Genomic DNA, 19,240 nt, shown 5'->3' with positions numbered 1-19,240 from the left:
CTCTGACAAGTCTTTCGATAGTCGAAAGGCAGTCAGAGCGAGAGCGGGGAGGTTTTGATGAAACCTCTCGAAGTGTGGTTGTCTGAGAAGATCCTTCCTTTGTGGAAGGATCTGGGGAAGTCTACTATCCACTCCAGTACCTCTGGGAACCACTCTTGAGCTGGCCAAAAGGGGGCTATCAGGGTCATTCTTGTCCCTTTGAAGTCACAAACTTCCTGAGCACTTGCCCCAGAATCTTGAATGGGGGAAATGCGTAAACGTTACCTGAGACCAATCTAGCAGGAAGGCGTTCTACTGCTAGAGCTCTGGGATCTTCCACTACTGAACAGAAGACTTCCAGTCTCTTCGAGAGGAACGTGGCAAAGAGGTCGACATGAGGAGTCCCCCAAAGAGACCAGAGATTGCGGCAAACGTCTGAGTGGAGGGTCCATTCGGTATGAAGGACCTGGTTCCTCCTGCTCAGCCTGTCCGCTCTCACGTTCCTTACTCCCTGAACGAACCTCGTCAATAGAGAGATGTTCCTTTGCGATGTCCACAACAGCAGGTCTCTTGCGAGTTCGTAAAGGGCATACGAGTGAGTACCTCCTTGCTTCCGAATGTATGCCAGAGCGGTTGTATTGTCCGCATTCACTTGTACTATTTTGTTGCACACTAACGGTTCGAAGCTCTTTAGAGCTAGGTGTACAGCCAAACAGTTTCTTTGCAGTTTATGTGCCAGGACACTTGAAGAGCATTCCAAGTGCCTGACACTTCTCTCTTTCCCAAAGTTGCTCCCCAACCTTTTTTCCGACGCGTCGAAAACAATACAAGGTTTGGGCTCTGTATTTCCAGGGAAGTACCCTTGTTTTCCCTCAGTGGGAGTAACCACCATTCTAAATGACGTTTCATCAGATCTGGAATGGGAAAACTGTCCGGAGAGGAGTCCTGTCTTCATGTTCCACGAACTTCTGAGGAAGAACTGAAGAGGACGGAGATGAAGTCTTCCTAGATGAAAGAACTGTTCGAGCGAGGAAAGGGTCCCTAACAGGCTCAACCATTCCCTCGCCGAAGTACGTTCCTTCCTTATGAAGAGAGAGACTTTTTCTAAACCTCTCGCTAGTCTCTCTTGAGAAGGAAATACTCGAAAACCCCGAGAATCCATCCGAATCCCCAGATAGACCAAGTTCTGGCTGGGGATCAGTGGGACTTCTCGAGGTTCACGAGTAATCCTAATGTCCTTATCAGGTTTAGTGTCACAGTCAGGTCCTCCAAACACTGTTTCTCTGACTTTGCTCTGATAGCCAGTCGTCTAGGTATAGAGATATACTGATTCCTTTCAGATGAAGCCATCTCGCCACATTTTTCAAAAGGTTCGTGAAAACCTGAGGCGCCGTAGACAGGCCGAAACACAAGGCTCTGAATTGGAAGATCCTTCCCCCCGTCATGAAACGGAGGTACTTCTTCGACGAAGGATGGATCGGACGTGAAAATAGGCGTCCTGGAGATCCAGAGACACCATCCAATCCCCTTGGCGAAGAGCCGCAAGGACTGAAGCAGAGGTTTCCATGGAGAACTTCTGTTTCTGAACAAACTTGTTCAGAGCGCTGACATCCAGAACTGGTCTCCAGCCCCCCGAGGCTTTCGCAACCAAGAAAAGACGATTGTAAAACCCTGGGGAGCTTTGATCCAGCACTAGTTCTATAGCTCTCTTGTCCCACATCTGATCCACCATTTGTTGAAGAGTATCTTTCAACACAGGGTCCTTGTAATTGGCGGACAATTCCCTCGGAGTTGACGTCAGGGGGAGGATTGTCCAGGAAAGGAATGAGGTATCCCTTCTGAAGCACCGACATCGACCAAGCGTCTGTGTCGATGAGAGTCCAGGCTTCCGCAAATCCCCGGAGCCTGGCACCTACTGGTGTTTGGAGGAGCGCCACTTCACTTTCCCCTTTTAAAGGGGCGGAACGAGGCTCGACCTCTCTTCTCGGTCGTTTTCCTTTTAGCGGTAACTCTAGTGGGAGGGCCTCCTAGAAAGGGCCGAACAGGAGTAGACACCCCTTTCTTTTCTCCCACCATCACTGGTCTCTTCTTCCTGGAAGATTGCAGGAGAAGATCCTGTGTCGCTTTCTCCGTCAGAGATCGGGAAATATCCCTCACCAACTGTGAAGGGAACAGAAAATCAGACCTAGGGGCGAATAACAAAGCTGCTCTTTGGCGAATGTGATACTGCTTTCATCAAGAAAGCGCTAAAAACAGATCTCTTCTTCAAGAGACCTGCTCCAAATAAGGAAGAAACTTCCCCTGAGCCGTCCTGTACCGCCTTGTCAATACATGACAAAATTGCAAGGAGTACGTCCGGTTCTAGCCCGCCCTTCAGGGGCATGAGCTTCTTGGACATACCCAAAAGGGACCAATCTAGGAAGTTAAAGACTTCTAGAATGTGAAAAAGTCCCTTGAGGAGATGATCCAACTCTGAAAGACCCCAAGTAATCTTAGCAGTGTGAAGGCTATGTCTCCTGGATGCATCTACCAGACTGGAAAAGTCAGCTTCAGCTGAAAAGCTGGGAGTGTGAGACCCATATTCTCCCCAGTCTGGTACCAAATCCCTCTCTTGCCCGTAAGTCTAGCGGGAGGCATGCAAAACACTGTCCTTACTAGTTCTTTCTTAGTTAGCATCCAGCTATCCAGCGATTGCAGAGCTCTCTTCATAGAAATCGTCGGTCTCATCTTCAAGAAAGCCGACGATTTCGGCGTCTTAGAGCATGAAAAAAGTGAACGAGGCGAAGGAGGAGCAGCAGGGATCAATGCATCTCCGTATTCCTGGAGTAGGAGAGCTGTCAAAACTTTGTAGTTAGACAGTCCTTCTTTGCCGTGAGACTCGTCCTCTGAGTCCTCTTCCAAAATCGGATCAGAAGGAGAGGCCACTTCCCGTTCCGGGTCTTCCTGTTCAAAAACTCTCTCTACGGGAGACAAACTCCTAATAGGAGAGGGGCTAAGAGTGTGTAAAGAGCTCCTATGCTTGGCTGGCTCTTCGTACTTGGCTGGCTCTTCGCGCTTGGCTGGCGCCTCGCGCTTGGCTGGCGCCTCGCGCTGGCTGGCGCCTCTCGCCTGGCTGGCGTCTCGCGCTTGGCTGGAGGCTGGCGTCTCCGCGCCTGGCTGAACTCCTCGCGCTTGGCTGGCGCCTCGCGCCTGGCAGGATCCTCGCGCCTGGCAGGATCCTCGCGCCTGGCTGGCGTCTCGCGCCTGACTGACTCCTCGCGCCTGGTTGGAGTCTCGCGCCTTTCTGGTGCCACATCCTTGTATGTCAGATGCTTGTCTGGCGCCTCGCGCTTGGCTGAATCCTCACGCCTGGTTGTTACCTCGCGCTCGGCTGAAGCTGCTGGTCTGGCAGACGTATCCCATCTGGGAGTATCCTCGCGCCTGTAAAGCGTTTCTCGCTTGTCTGACGCTCTAATCCTAGAAGACGCTTCTCGTCTGTAGGACGCCTCGCGCTTGACTGGCGCGACGCGCTTGTCTGGCGAATCAAAATCGTCCAAAGAGTCTCTATCCGAGTAATTCTCAAAAGACTCACGTCCCACAGGAGCCTCACTCCTGGCGGGAGAAGGAAGACGAGTCTTCTTGACCGGCAGTCTCACGTCTTTCTTACGAGGAGGATCCTTAGAAAGGACTCCTACCAAGGCGGATAGCTGTTCCTGCACCGCCAAAATGATCCTCTTGGAAGCCTCTCCTGCGTCTTCCTTGAACGGGAGAGGGAGACCTCGAAGGAGTTTTGCCCACATCATGGGACGTCAAAACCCTCTTCGCCTTCTTGATGGAAGGAGGCGCTTCTTCCGAAAAGCGTTCTGGGCTTGAATCCAACACAGGATCTCTCCAGTGCCTTTTCAGGGGCTGAATCAGTCTGAATCCTTCCACCCTCGTTTAGGAGAGGGAGAAGCGGACGAAGAGAAGCACTCTCTGAGGACGCTTTTCCGATAGCGGTCCTGAGCAGTCTGTCTATATACAGCACCTGCTGAAGGGACGCCTGACCGGGGGGGAATTCTCCACAACCTCCGTACGGCTTTCGACTTTCCTTCTCCTCTGGGCTTGGGAGCTTGGAAGAGGTCTAGGCCTGGGAGCGTCGCAGAGACGGTCAGACGCCCCCTCCACAACACTGGGGACACTCACTTCACTATAATCACTTTCACAGTCCTTACCTTTCATGGTAGCCATTTTGGATCTCATCCTGTGAAGAGTAGCCTTCAGTTCAGCAATTTCCGAGGCCGAATCTGAATGTAAAGCCAGTGAGGGCCCTGATACAGAATCATAATTAAGAGAAGAGTTAGAATTATCCAAAGGCTCAATAGGCCTTGTACTACTACCCGCAATCTTAGATGTAGCCCTTCTGACTCTATCCCTTTCTAACTTCTTCAAGTAGAAGTTAGAGTTTTCCATTCCTCAACATTCAACCTCTCACACTCATGACAGGTGTTAGAAATAGAACAATCAAAACCCCTACATTTGCGACATACAGTGTGAGGATCAACCGAAGCTTTCGGTATCCTCACCTTGCAGCCTACATTCACACACATTCTCACACAAACACTTGAATCAGACATTCTTGAAGTAAAATCAAAAGCAAGTCCAAATCCAGTCCACAGTAGCGAATGCCAAAACAACGATCCAGGTAGTTGGATTGTCTAGAAAAGCGAATTCCAGTCAAGAGGTGGCAGCAACGATGTTGATACCACCGGCGACAGAAAATATATGAATAGAAAACGGGAATGGTTCCTAGTCCTGCCGCCCAGGGCAGGCCGGTAGATCACCTGACCTACCTGTAGCGAGTGGCGCGAAATTTGAATTTCTGTCGGGGACGACGGAGTCTTAGCTATGTATATATCTGACAGGTAAGTTGATTGTATGAAACCATAATTTATATGTATGGCAGTATAGACTTCAGTGATAGCAAGTCCTTCATAAAGTAAATAAAGTAAATACCTACCGCATATAATACGGAAACATTTAAATGCCTGTACATAACCAAGACTAGACTCCTGTATCACTCTCTGACAGTTTCCAAAATTATTTACGGAAAAAGTTACAAGGATTAGTCAACAGTGTACCTCCATTAATAACAAACCCCCTATTTGATAGGATCTCAATCATCCTACGCTTCACTGGTTATTCACTAATGCAAGGATCATTTTGATTTTTTAATGTGAATTTCGATAAAGCATAAAATCCTAAAAATTCTGAAAGAATTCTTACAGAACGATATCACCAGAAAACCCTAAATACACTTAGAAGCATAGACAACTGTAATAAAGCATACTCACGTCAAGAAAAGAACCTTATACAAATGACATCCAGACCATTCAGTAGAATTCCTCAAGATATGAAAAGAGAAAAATTTACATATTCAAGAAGACAAGGTGTCCAAAAATAAAAAAACAGCAGACACACAAAACACAATTCATTTAAGAAAAATATCAAAATATTTGTGGCCAGTGTAAGGACAATGTGACAGCTGATAGGAACAATGCTTAAAGACTACAAGTATTCATTAGACCTTGGATAAAAAGAATCCAAAAGGATAATGATGACCAATTCTTTTTTTTTTTTTTTTTTTTTGGGGGGGGGGGGGGGGGGGGGAGAGAGAGAGGAGTTAGGTTTGAAGATGTCTGAGCACCTTCACCAAAAGTTACCATCTTTTTAGCTGCTCCTGATTTTCCAACTACTATGTTTTTAATTCTATATTTCTCACTCATATATATATATATATTCTTTAATTTTCATTCTTTATAATAGTTTTCCAAGTAGTTTTTCACTTTTACTTAACTCATGACTCTTACAAATATGGCGGACAACAGCCTAGATATGAAATTGTAGGATGTTTTTCTCATATCTATTGTTTTGTTGACATTCCTTTTATAAATCTGACAACTTTGTTTAAACTTTAGTGTTGGCAGTGGGAGTTATGTGTTCTTTTAGGCAATGTTTCAGCTGAAGTATTGAGGTAATTACACAGTAAGATTATTTCTTGGCTAAAGACATGAACTGTATAGTTTTCTGACTGCTTATTACCTATAGTACCTATGTTTTATCAGTTTTTGAACTTTAGTAGCTACCCTACCTATTGCTGGTAAACTACCCCTGCATTCTTCATTTTTTGAATTGCAAGACCTACACACCTGGCCTTAAATACCCTAGAATATCCGCATCTACTTATAGGATAGGCTACTGTGAGGCATGGGGTCGGGGCCCATGCTGGTGACAAAAGCCAGCTTATCCTAGGCTAAAATCAACCAACAACCTCTTTTCACAGACTCTTATTGGTTCCTACCCATGAGGGTAGAAGGGTCTAGTCCCGCACCAATTAGCCCATGGTGGACTGCAGTTGTTGTTGTCGATTTTTTTGGGGGGAGGGGGTAAGAGATTATCCTAGTAAGCGAAGTTAACAGAGTGAGTGAAAAATGCCGGGAACAGGATCCAAAAGAGTGAGTGATAAACGATGGGAACAGGATCCACAAATGAAAACAAACCCAACCTTCCCCAGAATGTCAAGTCCTGACTAACCAGACCTGAACAAACTTTCCTAACCTAATTTAGGGTACCGTGCCCTGACCTGGCTGGGGGCTTCACCACCCTGGACTACCTAAAGTAACACTAAACATTGGAGACAATGGACTAACCTATTGCTGGGAGGTAATGTTGTTCTGCAAACTACCCAAATTAGTCCCGTTGCTCTAGAAATACCCAACCAATGAGAATGGTTAAAAACGATATACATGAAATAAAGCTCAAGATGTCAAATTATCCTAGCCGGAGAATTATGGACAGGCCTACACTGATGTGTGCATAATTAGCACACACTGACCCTGATAATAAAAACATAACCTAACTTAGGATAATAGGTCTGAGCAACCCTTTGGACCTTTGATTCCGCATTGAAATTTTGAGAAACATCTAAAAAGTTTCAGAAAATGCCACACAAATGGTAGGTATTGTTCATGAGGCCTCACGTATATATAAGTGGTAAAATCAGTGCAACATGTTTTAGGTAATTTGTATTTCCTTTACTAGAATACTGTTCTCTAGTGCAGATGCCTACTTCTGCCAGAGATTTATCTCTTTCAGATAGAGTTGTTCATGGTGGTAGGCTTCTATTTCCCAACATGTAATATGTAGTGGTTGTGACTTGGACCACCGACAGATGGTCTCGTTTGTCACTTATTCATAAGTTATATTTCAATAAAGTTCTTCCACATTCACAAGTGATCCCTGATCCCCTTTATCTGCCAAAAGCAATTAGATTCACTGAACAGCAGCACCAATATGCAGTAAATGTGCCTCGCTGGTGAACTTCTCAGTTCCAGAGGTCCTTTATTCCTCACAACATTGGACTGCTGAACAGTTTCCCAGAGGATGTTGTGCAATTGGAACTTCAGAAGTTCAAGTGAATATACAATGCATTACTAACCTGATACTGTTCTCATTGCATTTTAGTACATTTTTATGTATTACGTAATTTATTTTTGTCTTTTCAATAAGTAACATATGTTTCTGTATTTCCCTTTACCCTCCTCTTACTTCTTCCTAATGAACACCATATTCTCTGGAAGCCTGAATTTTAAGTCAATGGCCCCTGTTGGCTTATTCCTTATGAATAGATTTCATCTACTGTATAATAATAATACCCAACAACCCAGCCTGACCTAGAGCGCTCAGTCCCCAAAACCAGACCTAACCTAAATCCTACCTGGCTAGTTTTGCCTTGCCAATGGATCCCCACTCAACCTAAATTTACCTCCTTCTTGCCTTCCCCATCTGAGGATTGGTGGAAGCACAGAAGGCCCAGGAGGCAGATCTCCGCAAAATGCTAAGAAGTCTTGTCACAGCCATCACTTTACCACTATTCCATGACCATTCCCTGCTTGTACCCAGTCCCTGGTGTGTTCCAGAACACCTATGGGCATTGTAAAGAGAGGAGGACCAAGTTTGATATACTTCTCATGTTGGCGATTCTCTGGAACCAGGGAAAGAAGTGTGTGTAGTACTTCCTTGGTCAAGTTAATTCCTTAGAGCTAGTTTGGTATATGCTAGGCTGGGCTCATCATCAGTCCCTGAACCATAATGAGCATGGCCTCAATCATGCAGCAGAGTCAGCCTCTGTTCTGAGTATACACGTGTTCGTACGTGTTCATCTATGAACTGGTGATAGGATTCACTCTAAACACTTATCATGTAGTCTACTATGGCTTTTCCCTCTTATTGGTAGAAGGTCCTTCTTTGTCTGCTTTGGATTCTCTTCCCACTGAATCGATGCAAGCCGAGTTGGAGAGGCATTTTTGCAATGCCATCAGAATCAGATATAGGCTGAATGACTGCAGGGAATCACCCAGTGTCCCCAATGTCCCTTTCATTGAGTGCACCTCTCAGGTTTGCCCCATTGTTCTTTTGGCTACCATAGTTCCATTCATGTTGAGCATGATGTCTCACTTTTAAACTACTGCATTACAAATTATGATGAAAACTAATTTGTAATTACGTAGTATGTTAGTGAAGCTGAGGATTCAAAATATTTATGAAACAGCATACAATAAATAAAAATTGGAGTTTATAATGTATACCCAAGAACTCCAAAAATTTAGCTCAATAATCTTGTATTTCAGGTTCGTTCAGAATGTCACGGGCCAGTGTGGGTCGGTACAGGTGGTTGAGTGGGGCTTCTTTTGGACTGCTACTAGCTGATCTCATCTGTAATTCTCTCTTCCTTCTATTTTATCATGACACATTGATTACTCTCCTGATATACATGTAAGTATCTAGTACTGTATCTCCTTTTCTCTTTTTTTCATAGTGTACTACAGTATACTGCATGAACAAATTGATACCATATTCATATTTCACATATGTATACTTTTTGCCTACACTCAGGACACTGCATTTATGATAGACTACTGTATGAATTTATCATTATAAAAAGCTAGACAGTATTTGCTTTTTGATTAATACCAAACAAGACAGATTCTGTAGAAGCATTAGTTGTTCATACACGAAACAATCCTTCGGTCTTAACATTAGGATTTACTAGCGCCAAGCTGGAAACCGGTAGAATTAAAATTACACTTGTGAGATCCAGGGACTAATGGCATCTATACCAGGTCACGGGGCATGTATACCCAGAATGCCCACGGCTACCTGTGACCCACCAGTTATTTCCTACCGCCTTTAAGATAAGACGTGTTACTGTCTATCTGATTTAAAGCCGGTTTTTCAGTTTGCCCGTTCTTTATCCATTTCATTTTTTTTTTTTCATTCCTTTTCTTTCTTCAAGTGTGATCAGTGTGTGGTAAGAGTGTATACGTGGTATGATGGAGAATTTTGCCTCAACATCGGGAATCGTCTACCGTTTCGAAGAGGAGACAAAGGAAATGCCCAGGAGTCAGTGGCTTTTCCATGTTCTAGGTTTCCCCTAACTTCGGTGTCGACGGATCCTCATCCAACGTGTACGGTTACTAATCCGTATGTACGGTTACTAATCCGTGTTCTGTTTGTCGCGGTGGTCGGTGGAACAGTGGAAGAAGTTAATTCTATGGGAAAAGCCAATACAAAAGGAAGGGGTAACGCCATCTTTGGATGACCAAACCTTACCGGCTTCTTTTGTATCGGCAATAAACCAGGCTGCTCCATATGTTTCTCCACCTGCTTTTGATTTGTCTCATACCCCTTCGGTTTCTCCTAGCGGTTCTGTATCGGAAACGTCAGGAGGGGCCTTGGGTAATCTTATGAATAATTTGCACTCTCCTTTGTTCCCAGCAAGTAGAGGGGGAGATCCGCCATCTTTGTTCCAGGCTGCCTGGCTACTCAAGGTGCGCAATAGGTTAGATGGTACGTGGTCAGCGCTAGGCCTACCAGGCGTACCAACCTTGGATGGTCTGCTTGCGCATTATATGACGTCACGGTTCCAGCAGGGTCCGGCAGCGCTGAATGTTCCTCATCCCCGGGCTTGCAATTTATGGGAATTAATGCCGCGGCTTCACCATCCCACTCAGTGTTTACAGCAATGCAGAACGTGGGAGGTAGTTTGGCAGCAAACGTGCGGTTGCCAGCAGAAACCTCTCAGTCTCTCCCTACGAGAGGGATGATGTCACAACATACGTCACACTCCGATATGGCAGGCGTGATGACGTCACAGACCGATTCTCGGCCTTTTTCGCTGCACCCAGACGCTAATACGCCTTCTGACCCGTCAATGCAAACTGTAATGCAGAAATTACAGGATATAGAGAAGAGAATGAATAAGAGAGACAAAAAGTGTGATTCGCCTTCTTCGTCTTCTTCCTCTAGTTCGGCGTCATCGCTAAGTCCGATAACGTCACGGCGAGCGCCAGTCAAGCGTTGGAGGAGGATTCGGGAGTTCCTGGCGGATCCTCGGGCTAAGCAAGAGAAGAATCAATTCTTCCTCATCTTCAGACCAAGACTGTCATTTCCAAGTCAGCAAGAAGGTCGGAAAGTCAGTGGCTATTAAGCACAAGGTTGGCAGATGAAGCCGTTCGCAAGAATCCGAACAAGCGAGAGAGCTGACGGCCGGCGGGCTAGCGGCCGAGGCGGAGTTGCCAGTTCGGATCGCAAAAACTGCGATACCTCTGGTAAAATCGACGTTGGCGGCGAAAGGTGCAGCAGAGGATGGAATGCAGGTCCCAGTTTCACCCGTAAGGCCGTTCAAAATACGTACGAAGGACGATAACGCTCCTATTGAAAGTACGAAAAATAGAGAGTTGGCAACCTCGGCGGATACGTTCGTGGAAGGCAGTGTCCGTCTGGATAGAAGGTCGGGCAGGCCGGGCTCGCCGACGCTCGAAAACGATGCCAATACTAATAGAGACGAACTTATCTCTGTCTTAAGGGAGCCTTCATCTTGGAGATCTAGACGAGATTCTCGCTCTAGATCCGTGAGCAGAGAAAGAGTGAGACGTTCTCGTTCCCCTGCTGACTATCCGGGATCGAGCCAACAGCGGCCAGCAAAGATCAAAGAGACCGCGGCCGTAGGGGCAGGCGGCCGTGGAATTCCGGGCCGTCTGTCAGAAGATAGAGGCGAGACAACATCCCTTGTGACGGAGAATGGTACACTAGAGCCGGAGGAAGGAGAAAACCAAGAGTTTCTGGCCTCGTATGCAGAGGTGATTGATTTGATTCGTCAATTCAATAACCTTTCGGAGAAGACAGAAACACCGGCCAGTATGCTTCCTCCTGGAATTGACATGGCATTTGGACTAAAGAGGGATACCAAGGTGTCGTATGAATTGCCTTGTTCGAGGTCATGCGGAATCGTCTTGCAACACGTAAACGCAAAGATTGCAGGGAGGGATAATTCCTTAAGATCTAATAGATCATTTAAATTTATTCCCCCTCCAATGATAAAGCTAAGGAAATATTATACGACACCAAAGGTCCCTTTGCTGTCTAGACAAATGAACCCTAATGTTGTAAGGTTAAGGCCTGGATTAACCTTGGATCAGGTTAAAATGGAGTGCCCTTCGATGACGTACCAAGAGGCTGCTATGTTAGAAGCAACAGCTTCTTCTGTCTTTCAGGCTGCTTCTTGGTTAGACCTTTGGTCAACAGCAGTGGCGAAGATTGCATCTCGGAAGCAAAAAGAAAGGAAAGGAAAGTAGTGGATGAACCATTGTTCATTAGATTACTACAGTCAGGTTCCAAGGCGATTGCGTACCTGACAAACGTAAGTGCCAATGTTTGGGCAAATATCCTGCTAATGAGGAGAGATGCAGCGTTGGCTAGACTAAGCCGCAATGTGGATTTGGATTCCCTGTTAGCAATGAGGAATGGGGATATCTTGGAATCGCAACTGCTGTTGCCAGAGGTCATACTGGAAGAGGCGATAGATAGAAGAAGGATGGACACTAACGATAGGTTGGTGCAACAGGCAGTTAGGAAAACGTCTAACAGTCAAACTACTCCTTTGGAGGGAAAACAACAGCAGATGTCTCGAAAGAAGACAGTGAGACATAGCATCCCTAATAGAGTCACAAGACCCTCTTCCCCAAAGAGGATAACTCATCGGCCCTTTCACAATAGAAACAACAGAGGAAGGGGCAATAGGGGAAGAGGGAGAGGCTCAAGAAGATAGGATGGGCGCCTCCCATCACTCGGCCACACCAGTGGGGGGTTGCCTGGCAAATCACTGGAAGGTGTGGCAGGAACTAGGGGCAGAGCAGTGGGTGGTGGATGTTCTCAGGATCGGGTATTTGATCCCGTTCGAGGTAACCCCGCCCCTGACAGATCAACCATTACCCCACGTCACTTATGCCCACAAATCTCAGAAGGCCACTATTCTGCAGGACGAAGTGAAGAAGATGATGGAAAAAGGAGCTGTGCAACAAGTATGCAGTCCGACAAAAGGCTTCTACAGCAGGATTTTCCTGGTACCCAAAGCCAACGGGGAGTGGAGGACAGTAATAGACCTGTCAACACTGAATCTGTTTATAAGGAAAACCAGTTTCAAGATGGAAACTCCGAAAACGGTTCTACAAGCAGTCAGAATCGGAGACTTTATGCTGACAGTCGATCTAAAGGACGCATACTTTCAGATACCAGTCCATCAGTCTTCAAGGAAATTTCTCCGCTTCAGTCTTGCAGGAAAGCTTTCGAATTCAAGGTCCTGTGCTTCGGATTGACAACGTCTCCTCAGGTTTTTACAAGAGTGTTCACCCTCGTGTCGGCGTGGGCGCATGCTCAGGGGATCAGGCTAATAAGATATCTGGACGATTGGCTGGTGATAGCAAAGTCCAGGGAGAAATTACTCAGGGACAGGGCAGCCCTCCTGCAGCTTTGTCACAGCCTAGGTATTGTGGTGAATCAGGAGAAGTCGCAGTTGGATCCAAGTCAACGTTTGGAATATCTGGGAATGGTGATAGACACAACACAAGCCAAAGTATTCCCGACAGACCAAAGAGTAGAGAAATGCAAACAAGTGGTGAATGCCTTTCTGGGAAAGCAGACACAGCCAGCAAGACAGTGGCAGGTGGTGCTGGGAATCCTAACCTCCCTGGAGAAGCTAGTACCACAAGGAAAGGCTACACCTTCGGTCCCTACAATGGAGGATGAAGGAGTTTTGGTCACCAACAGTAGATCACCCGTACGAGCAAATTCCCTTGTCGGCAGAAGTGAGGAAAGACTTGCTGTGGTGGGTGAACGACGACAATCTGACAGTGGGTGTCCCCCTTCAACAATCCTCCCCAGACCTCTTGCTGTTCTCGGATGCGTCACCAGAAGGCTGGGGAGCCCATATGGAGGAGTTGATGGTGTCAGCAAAATGGAGTTGCAAGGACAGAGAACTCCATATAAACGTGCTGGAGTTGAAAGCAGCTTTTCTGGCTCTACAGGAATTCAGGGAGAGAGTAAAGGGACACTCAGTGGTATTGATGTCAGACAACACCACAGTAGTAGCTTATATAAACAAGCAAGGAGGCCTAGTTTCTCGGCAGTTACATGTGATGACAGTTCAACTTCACCAGTGGGCTATAGAGAACCTGGTAGACATCAAGGCCAGGTATATTCCGGGAAAAAGAAACATAGTGGCCGACAAGTTGAGCCGCAGGGATCAGATTCTGGGAACGGAGTGGTCCCTACCAACAGGTAGTGGACAGGATGCTCATGTTGTGGGAAGGACCGATCATAGACCTATTCGCAACCAGGCACAACAAAAAGTTGGAAGTGTATTGTTCAGTAGTCCCAGACACAGAGGCAGTAGCAGAAGATGCGCTACAACGCCCCTGGGACAATCTGGACGTGTACGCATTTCCTCCATTTTGTCTAATCCGTCAGGTTCTGAACAGGGTAATGCGGTCTCAGAACCTCAAGATGACCCTGGTAGCCCCGTTATGGCCGAAAGCAGAGTGGTTTCCAGACCTACTGGAACTCCTAGTAGATGTGCCAAGAGAGTTACCTACCATGGAGCAACCTTCTATGTCAGCCGCACGTGGAGAGGTACCACCAGTCGGTGAAGTCCCTATCGCTTCACGGGTGGAGACTGTCAAGTATCTCCTCCGAGCGCGAGGGTTTTCGCAGAAAGCAGCAACTCAGATGGCAGGTAATATCAGAAAATCATCTGCGACAGTATACCAAGGAAAGTGGTCAGCATACTGTGATTGGTGTCGTAGAGGGAACGTGTCTCCACTCGGTACCACTATTCAGCAGTTAGCAGACTTTCTGATATATCTCAGAACAGAAAAACATACGTCTGTATCTGCAGTGAAGGGGTACATGGCGGCTCTAGCCTCAGTCTTACGAATGAAAGGAGTGGACATATCGTCTTCATGGGAGTTGGCCATGCTGATGAGGAGCTTTGAACAGTCATGCCCACCAAAGGAGCTAAAAGCCCCAGATTGGGATCTGACCAAGGTACTGAGTAGTCTGACAAAACCCCCCTACGAACCACTAAGGCAGTCCACGGATAGGAGCCTGACCCTGAAGACAGTCTTCTTATTGGCCCTGGCTTCAACCAAAAGGGTGGGGGAGCTACATGGCCTCTCATATCTCATAAAGCACTCGAGAGGTTGGAGATCAATGGTATTTGAGTTTGTCCCAGAATTCGTGGCCAAGACCCAAAATCCAACAATAGTAGACGGCAGATTCGACTCCTTTACCATAACTTCCTTGGCAGACTTTGTGAGACAACGACAAAGCTGAGATGCTCCTGTGCCCCGTCAGGGCACTAAGGGAGTACTTAAAGAGAACAAGGCACCTCAGGCCGGGGTGCCGGAGGTTGTTCGTAAGTACAGGACGGAACAAGAAGGAAGTGTCCAAGAATACAATATCGTTTTGGCTAAGGGAGACGATCAGAGATGCTTATACGGCAGAAGACAGAGGGTCAGATAGCCAGGTGGGAGCTAGAGCTCATGACATCAGGGGCGTGAGTGCTTACCCTGGCATTTAAGAAGAACATGTCTGTGGATAAAATTCTGAAAGCTGGTGTGTGGAAATGCCAAACAACTTTCACCTCATTTTATTTGAAAGATGTTGCCCATAGATCCTTGGACACCTTTTCCTTGGGTCCAGTGGTGGCGGCCCAACAAGTGATATAGTTCATCCAGTGCCCCTGGCGGGTCAGTTTGCGTCTAGTCTAAGATGAAGGTATGAAAGTAGAATGAATGGGATGACTGGTCTTTTTTCTTTACTACTTTCTTCCTACTCCTTTAACTACGGGCAATATGAAGGAGAGTACCGTCATGTGCTGGAACGGACTAGATGCAGGTGAGGTGGTCAGCCATACTGTGAAGCTATCTTAGGTGATGATATACTTTCAGTAGCAACACACCCCTCTGGATAATAGGGAAAAAGAGGGGTGAGGTGGATCCAGTTGCAAGGGACAAGAGTAAACAGTAGAATGGTATCTACAACCAGTGGGGGAAAACCAATAGATCCGCTTATATCTTTGGTCCTAGGTTCATTGTCCATTCTCTTAGAATTTCCCTATATATTCGGAAATGGATAAGGTGGCAAACTCCCAGTCAGTTGTAGAGACTTACCTCCCTCCAATAGTAAGTCTATCCTAATGTTAAGACCGAAGGTTTGTTTCGTGTATGAACAAATACCAAATTTGTATTTTTCATAACTAACAAACCTGAGGTCTTAACAGTTAAAGGCCCACCTCGAACCACCCCTCTAGCAGTCTAAACTGGGTTAGAAATATAATGGTGGGTCACAGGTAGCCGTGGGCATTCTGGGTATACATGCCCCGTGACCTGGTATAGATGCCATTAGTCCCTGGATCTCACAAGTGTAATTTTAATTCTACCGGTTTCCAGCTTGGCGCTAGTAAATCCTAATGTTAAGACCTCAGGTTTGTTAGTTATGAAAAATACAAATTAGTTACAAATTTGGTATTTTATCATGTAAGCAACACCCTTACTTATAAAAGTATAGTATGTATTCTGTCACTTATTATTAACCATCATTTCATTTTGACCTATAGACAATCATACTAAATTTTTTATTCAGAAAATTTCACACTAATGCTTGGCCTTTATGAATTGGCTATATATATCATACTCTTTTCTAGCTAAAGCAATCCCCATCTCTTTCTAAGGTTTTTATATACACCATGCTGATTAACTTACTGGTTCTCCTGCTCTTTTAGTAAATTGTTTTCTATGCGTTCCTGATGGTCGTTGGATTTGTTTCTTTTTCATTTTTCAAAATTTTATACTCTCTAGATTTCCTATGATGCCGTATTGTCAAGAGTTCCTCTGCTTCAGCATTTTTCACTTAGTTATTTTCCTTACTCGATAGATTTACAGAGTGCATAAACATGACAGCCTCCTTAGTTCCATTATTTCTTTATTTTCACTTTAATTTCTCTTTTGTTTTTCTTATTAGTTTTTGTTTGTTCTTCCATTTAGTTTTCTAAGCATTTTCTTTCTTTCCTCTGCTGTGAATCATTACCATTCTTTCTTGAAATGGCCACGGCCATGAGATAGGGAACGTGGACTATGGTCACCACTGTTCGCTGGGCTGTCGTTTCTTGAGGCATGGTCACGGCCGTTTACTGGGCTGTCATTCCTTGAGGAACAGTCACGGCTGTGTGCTGAACTGACTTGCTGTGAAGAATGGTTACTGCCAAGAGAGCGAGTGTGTGGATAATCATGATTGCGTGTTGGGCTGTTGTGACAGGAAAGATGGCCACGGCCATGTGACCGAGTCATGAACGTGTGAGCAAGAGTGCCACTCACTATCCCTCCCAGGAGAATGTGAACTTGAAAGAGAGTGATTAAGGTCTCTGTCCTGTGAAAGTTGCTTCACCATCGACTTCTTAACTGGAACATTAACATCCTTCCTACGGACTTGTTGGACATTCGATACCTTTTCTGTGTACCTAGTAGGTTGAGAAACTGGTTCTAAGGCAGGAGACACACGGACGTGCTTGGATGGCCACGTAGGTATCAGGAGAAGGAGAAGAGGAGCAAAGGTCCAAAGAATGCCTGCAAAACTTTTTCCTAGAAAGACAATGAAATACTTCTTCCTCTAATGTATGACAAGGATGGGCAAAACAGAAGATAAAGAGAAGGACAAAGAAGAGGCAGAAGACAAAGACAAGGAAGGCAATCTATGACATCTCTTCTTGGCTATCAGAAGCTCAACACGGCCATACTTCTTGAAAAACACACTTTCAACTCTATCTCTATCAAAAAGAGCCTGGATGAGAGTCAGAGGGAGCAGACTTAAGAGACTTAAGGGAGGACGTCGATGGACCCTGCTTGGAAGGAGACTGTGATTGCCTCATTCCTTCTGCTAATGCGGGGACTCCACATACAACTTACAGCAAATGGAAAAATAACAAAACTGAACATCTTTAATTTAATACAATCTAATCGTAATTATATGAGTAAATATTATTAATTTATCAATTCCTATCCCTAGAGAGAAAATACTCCCTTACAAGAAATACCAACAATATCAACTTGTTCTCTTTGGAGTATCTGGACTATAAAAGCCCAATCTATCAGGTGGTTTCACTACCCGACCAGATCTGTGTAAAAGAACTGGTTCTGGTAATATTACATCCTAAAATTAGAATCCTTTGGGGAGTTAGCTTCTGCATGTACAGCTCATCAGTGCTACCCTCAAGACACCTTCCTCTCAACATTATCTGTAATTACATCACTTGAATTACAAGGTAAAAATAATCCACAAGATTCAGCATACCTGTGATCAACAACACATAATCTTCTGAACTAACGGTAAATCTTGGCATCAATTGGTTCCCATGTTTTTTCCATAATACATTTCCAAAATCCTTAAGTTGCACTTTATAATTGCAAATACCCAGAACTTCAGTGATTTTACCTTCTACCCAAGTATTTCTACCACCATAATTTCTATTTAGATTGTTCAAATTTACACTAATTTTTCAGTTCTTTTTCCCTCTTTTCCTGAGGTTTTATACTTTCAATCAATCCTCTGAAATTTCTACCAACATCAATTCAGCTGGAGATTTCCTTGTGGAAGAATGTGCATTTCTTCTGTAATTATACAAAAACACACACATTCTTGTATTTATATCTCCTTCCCTAAATTTACTATAACCCTCTTTGAAAGTTTTAACTGGTCTTTCAGCTAAATCATTAGAAGAGGGTTATAAGGAGCAGGCGTAAGCATTTTAAGAGACCGTTCCAAACTTAAACAAAAATTTCCCTTGCACGAGGGGGTCTGGAATCTAACCTCACATAAGCTTGGGGTATTATATATGATAATCCTGAGTGTCCCCATGGAAGATTTCTAGATTTAACACTGTTACCCACTAATCCTAATGAGGATCTTAATGCACCTAAGAAACGGAAGTGCACACATTTTTTGTCCAGGGTGGGAAGGACACAATTGAGGCGGACTGTATATGGCAGTGGGAAGGACGCAACTGGGGCTGAGTTATGGGAGGTGCTGTGCTGCACTTGAACATAAATCATGACACATTAAAAAGTATGCAGTCCTTTTAAAACAGTACCAAGTAGCAAGGCATGAGCAGATAGACCAGGGATTTCTTATCATGGTCAAGCCAACACTTGAAACCCATGGAGCCACTAAGACTGTTTAACATGTCATGCGACATCACATTGTACTGCCTCAATGATACCATAAGAAAATAGGATGACTTGGCAAAACAAGGACACCTATATGTTACTAGTACTGGTTTCCAAGATTTTTCTCTTTTGTGATACAAAACTGAAGACGAGGAGTCTGCTCAATATTCTCACATCTGGTTGCTATATCCTATACATATTCTTTTCCATGGGTTCTGAGATATTCATTTAAGCAACTAATTTCAAGATATAGTTTGTAAGAAAAATTTTTTTGTTGAGGTGGTGATTTGGAAAAGCTTTATTTTTCTTTTAGAGTAATTTTTCTGTATGCAATCTTTCAAAAACTAATGATACAGCATAAATAGTAACAAATCATGATATTATTAAATATACTCTACTTATGACTAGGGAATCTAATAAACATAAGCCTAATGAGTCCATTAAGTAAACTATCCTGAAGTTATCAGCTAAATATTTAATTCTTAAGTTTATGTTTTTTTTTATTACAGAATTCAAGATGTAAGCCTGGTTTTTTCTCTCATCTTATTCTTTTTGGCCTTGTTCTCAACATCTCTCTCCCAGGTATGTAACATTGAAATTATAACCTCACCTTCCTTAACCAGACTACTGTCACATATAGACCTTAGAGATGACCTAAAGGAATTATTGTTTATTGAGAGGTCAAA

The 19,240-nt window shown here is 44.7% G+C and overlaps 1 protein-coding gene across 2 annotated transcripts in view; it reads left to right on the top strand.

The window, feature by feature from the left end:
* The first annotated feature begins 5,734 nt into the window (after positions 1–5,734).
* LOC135200171 (transmembrane protein 138-like) overlaps positions 5,735–19,240 on the top strand; it is a 47,710-nt gene continuing 34,204 nt past the window's right edge. The window contains exons 1-3 of one of the 2 annotated variants that reach the window (XM_064228532.1): positions 5,735–5,971; positions 8,628–8,772; positions 19,064–19,136. In XM_064228532.1, coding sequence (XP_064084602.1) covers positions 8,639–8,772; positions 19,064–19,136 — 207 coding nt within the window. In that variant the 5' untranslated portion in view covers positions 5,735–5,971; positions 8,628–8,638. The remainder of the gene's footprint in view (positions 5,972–8,627; positions 8,773–19,063; positions 19,137–19,240) is intronic. The other variant, XM_064228531.1, reaches the window with a different exon arrangement.

This window comes from Macrobrachium nipponense, chromosome 26, assembly GCF_015104395.2.
Source record: "Macrobrachium nipponense isolate FS-2020 chromosome 26, ASM1510439v2, whole genome shotgun sequence".
Lineage (NCBI taxonomy): Eukaryota > Metazoa > Arthropoda > Malacostraca > Decapoda > Palaemonidae > Macrobrachium > Macrobrachium nipponense.
Note: the sequence above shows the minus strand (reverse complement) of the source record. Positions and strands in the feature narration are given on the sequence as shown.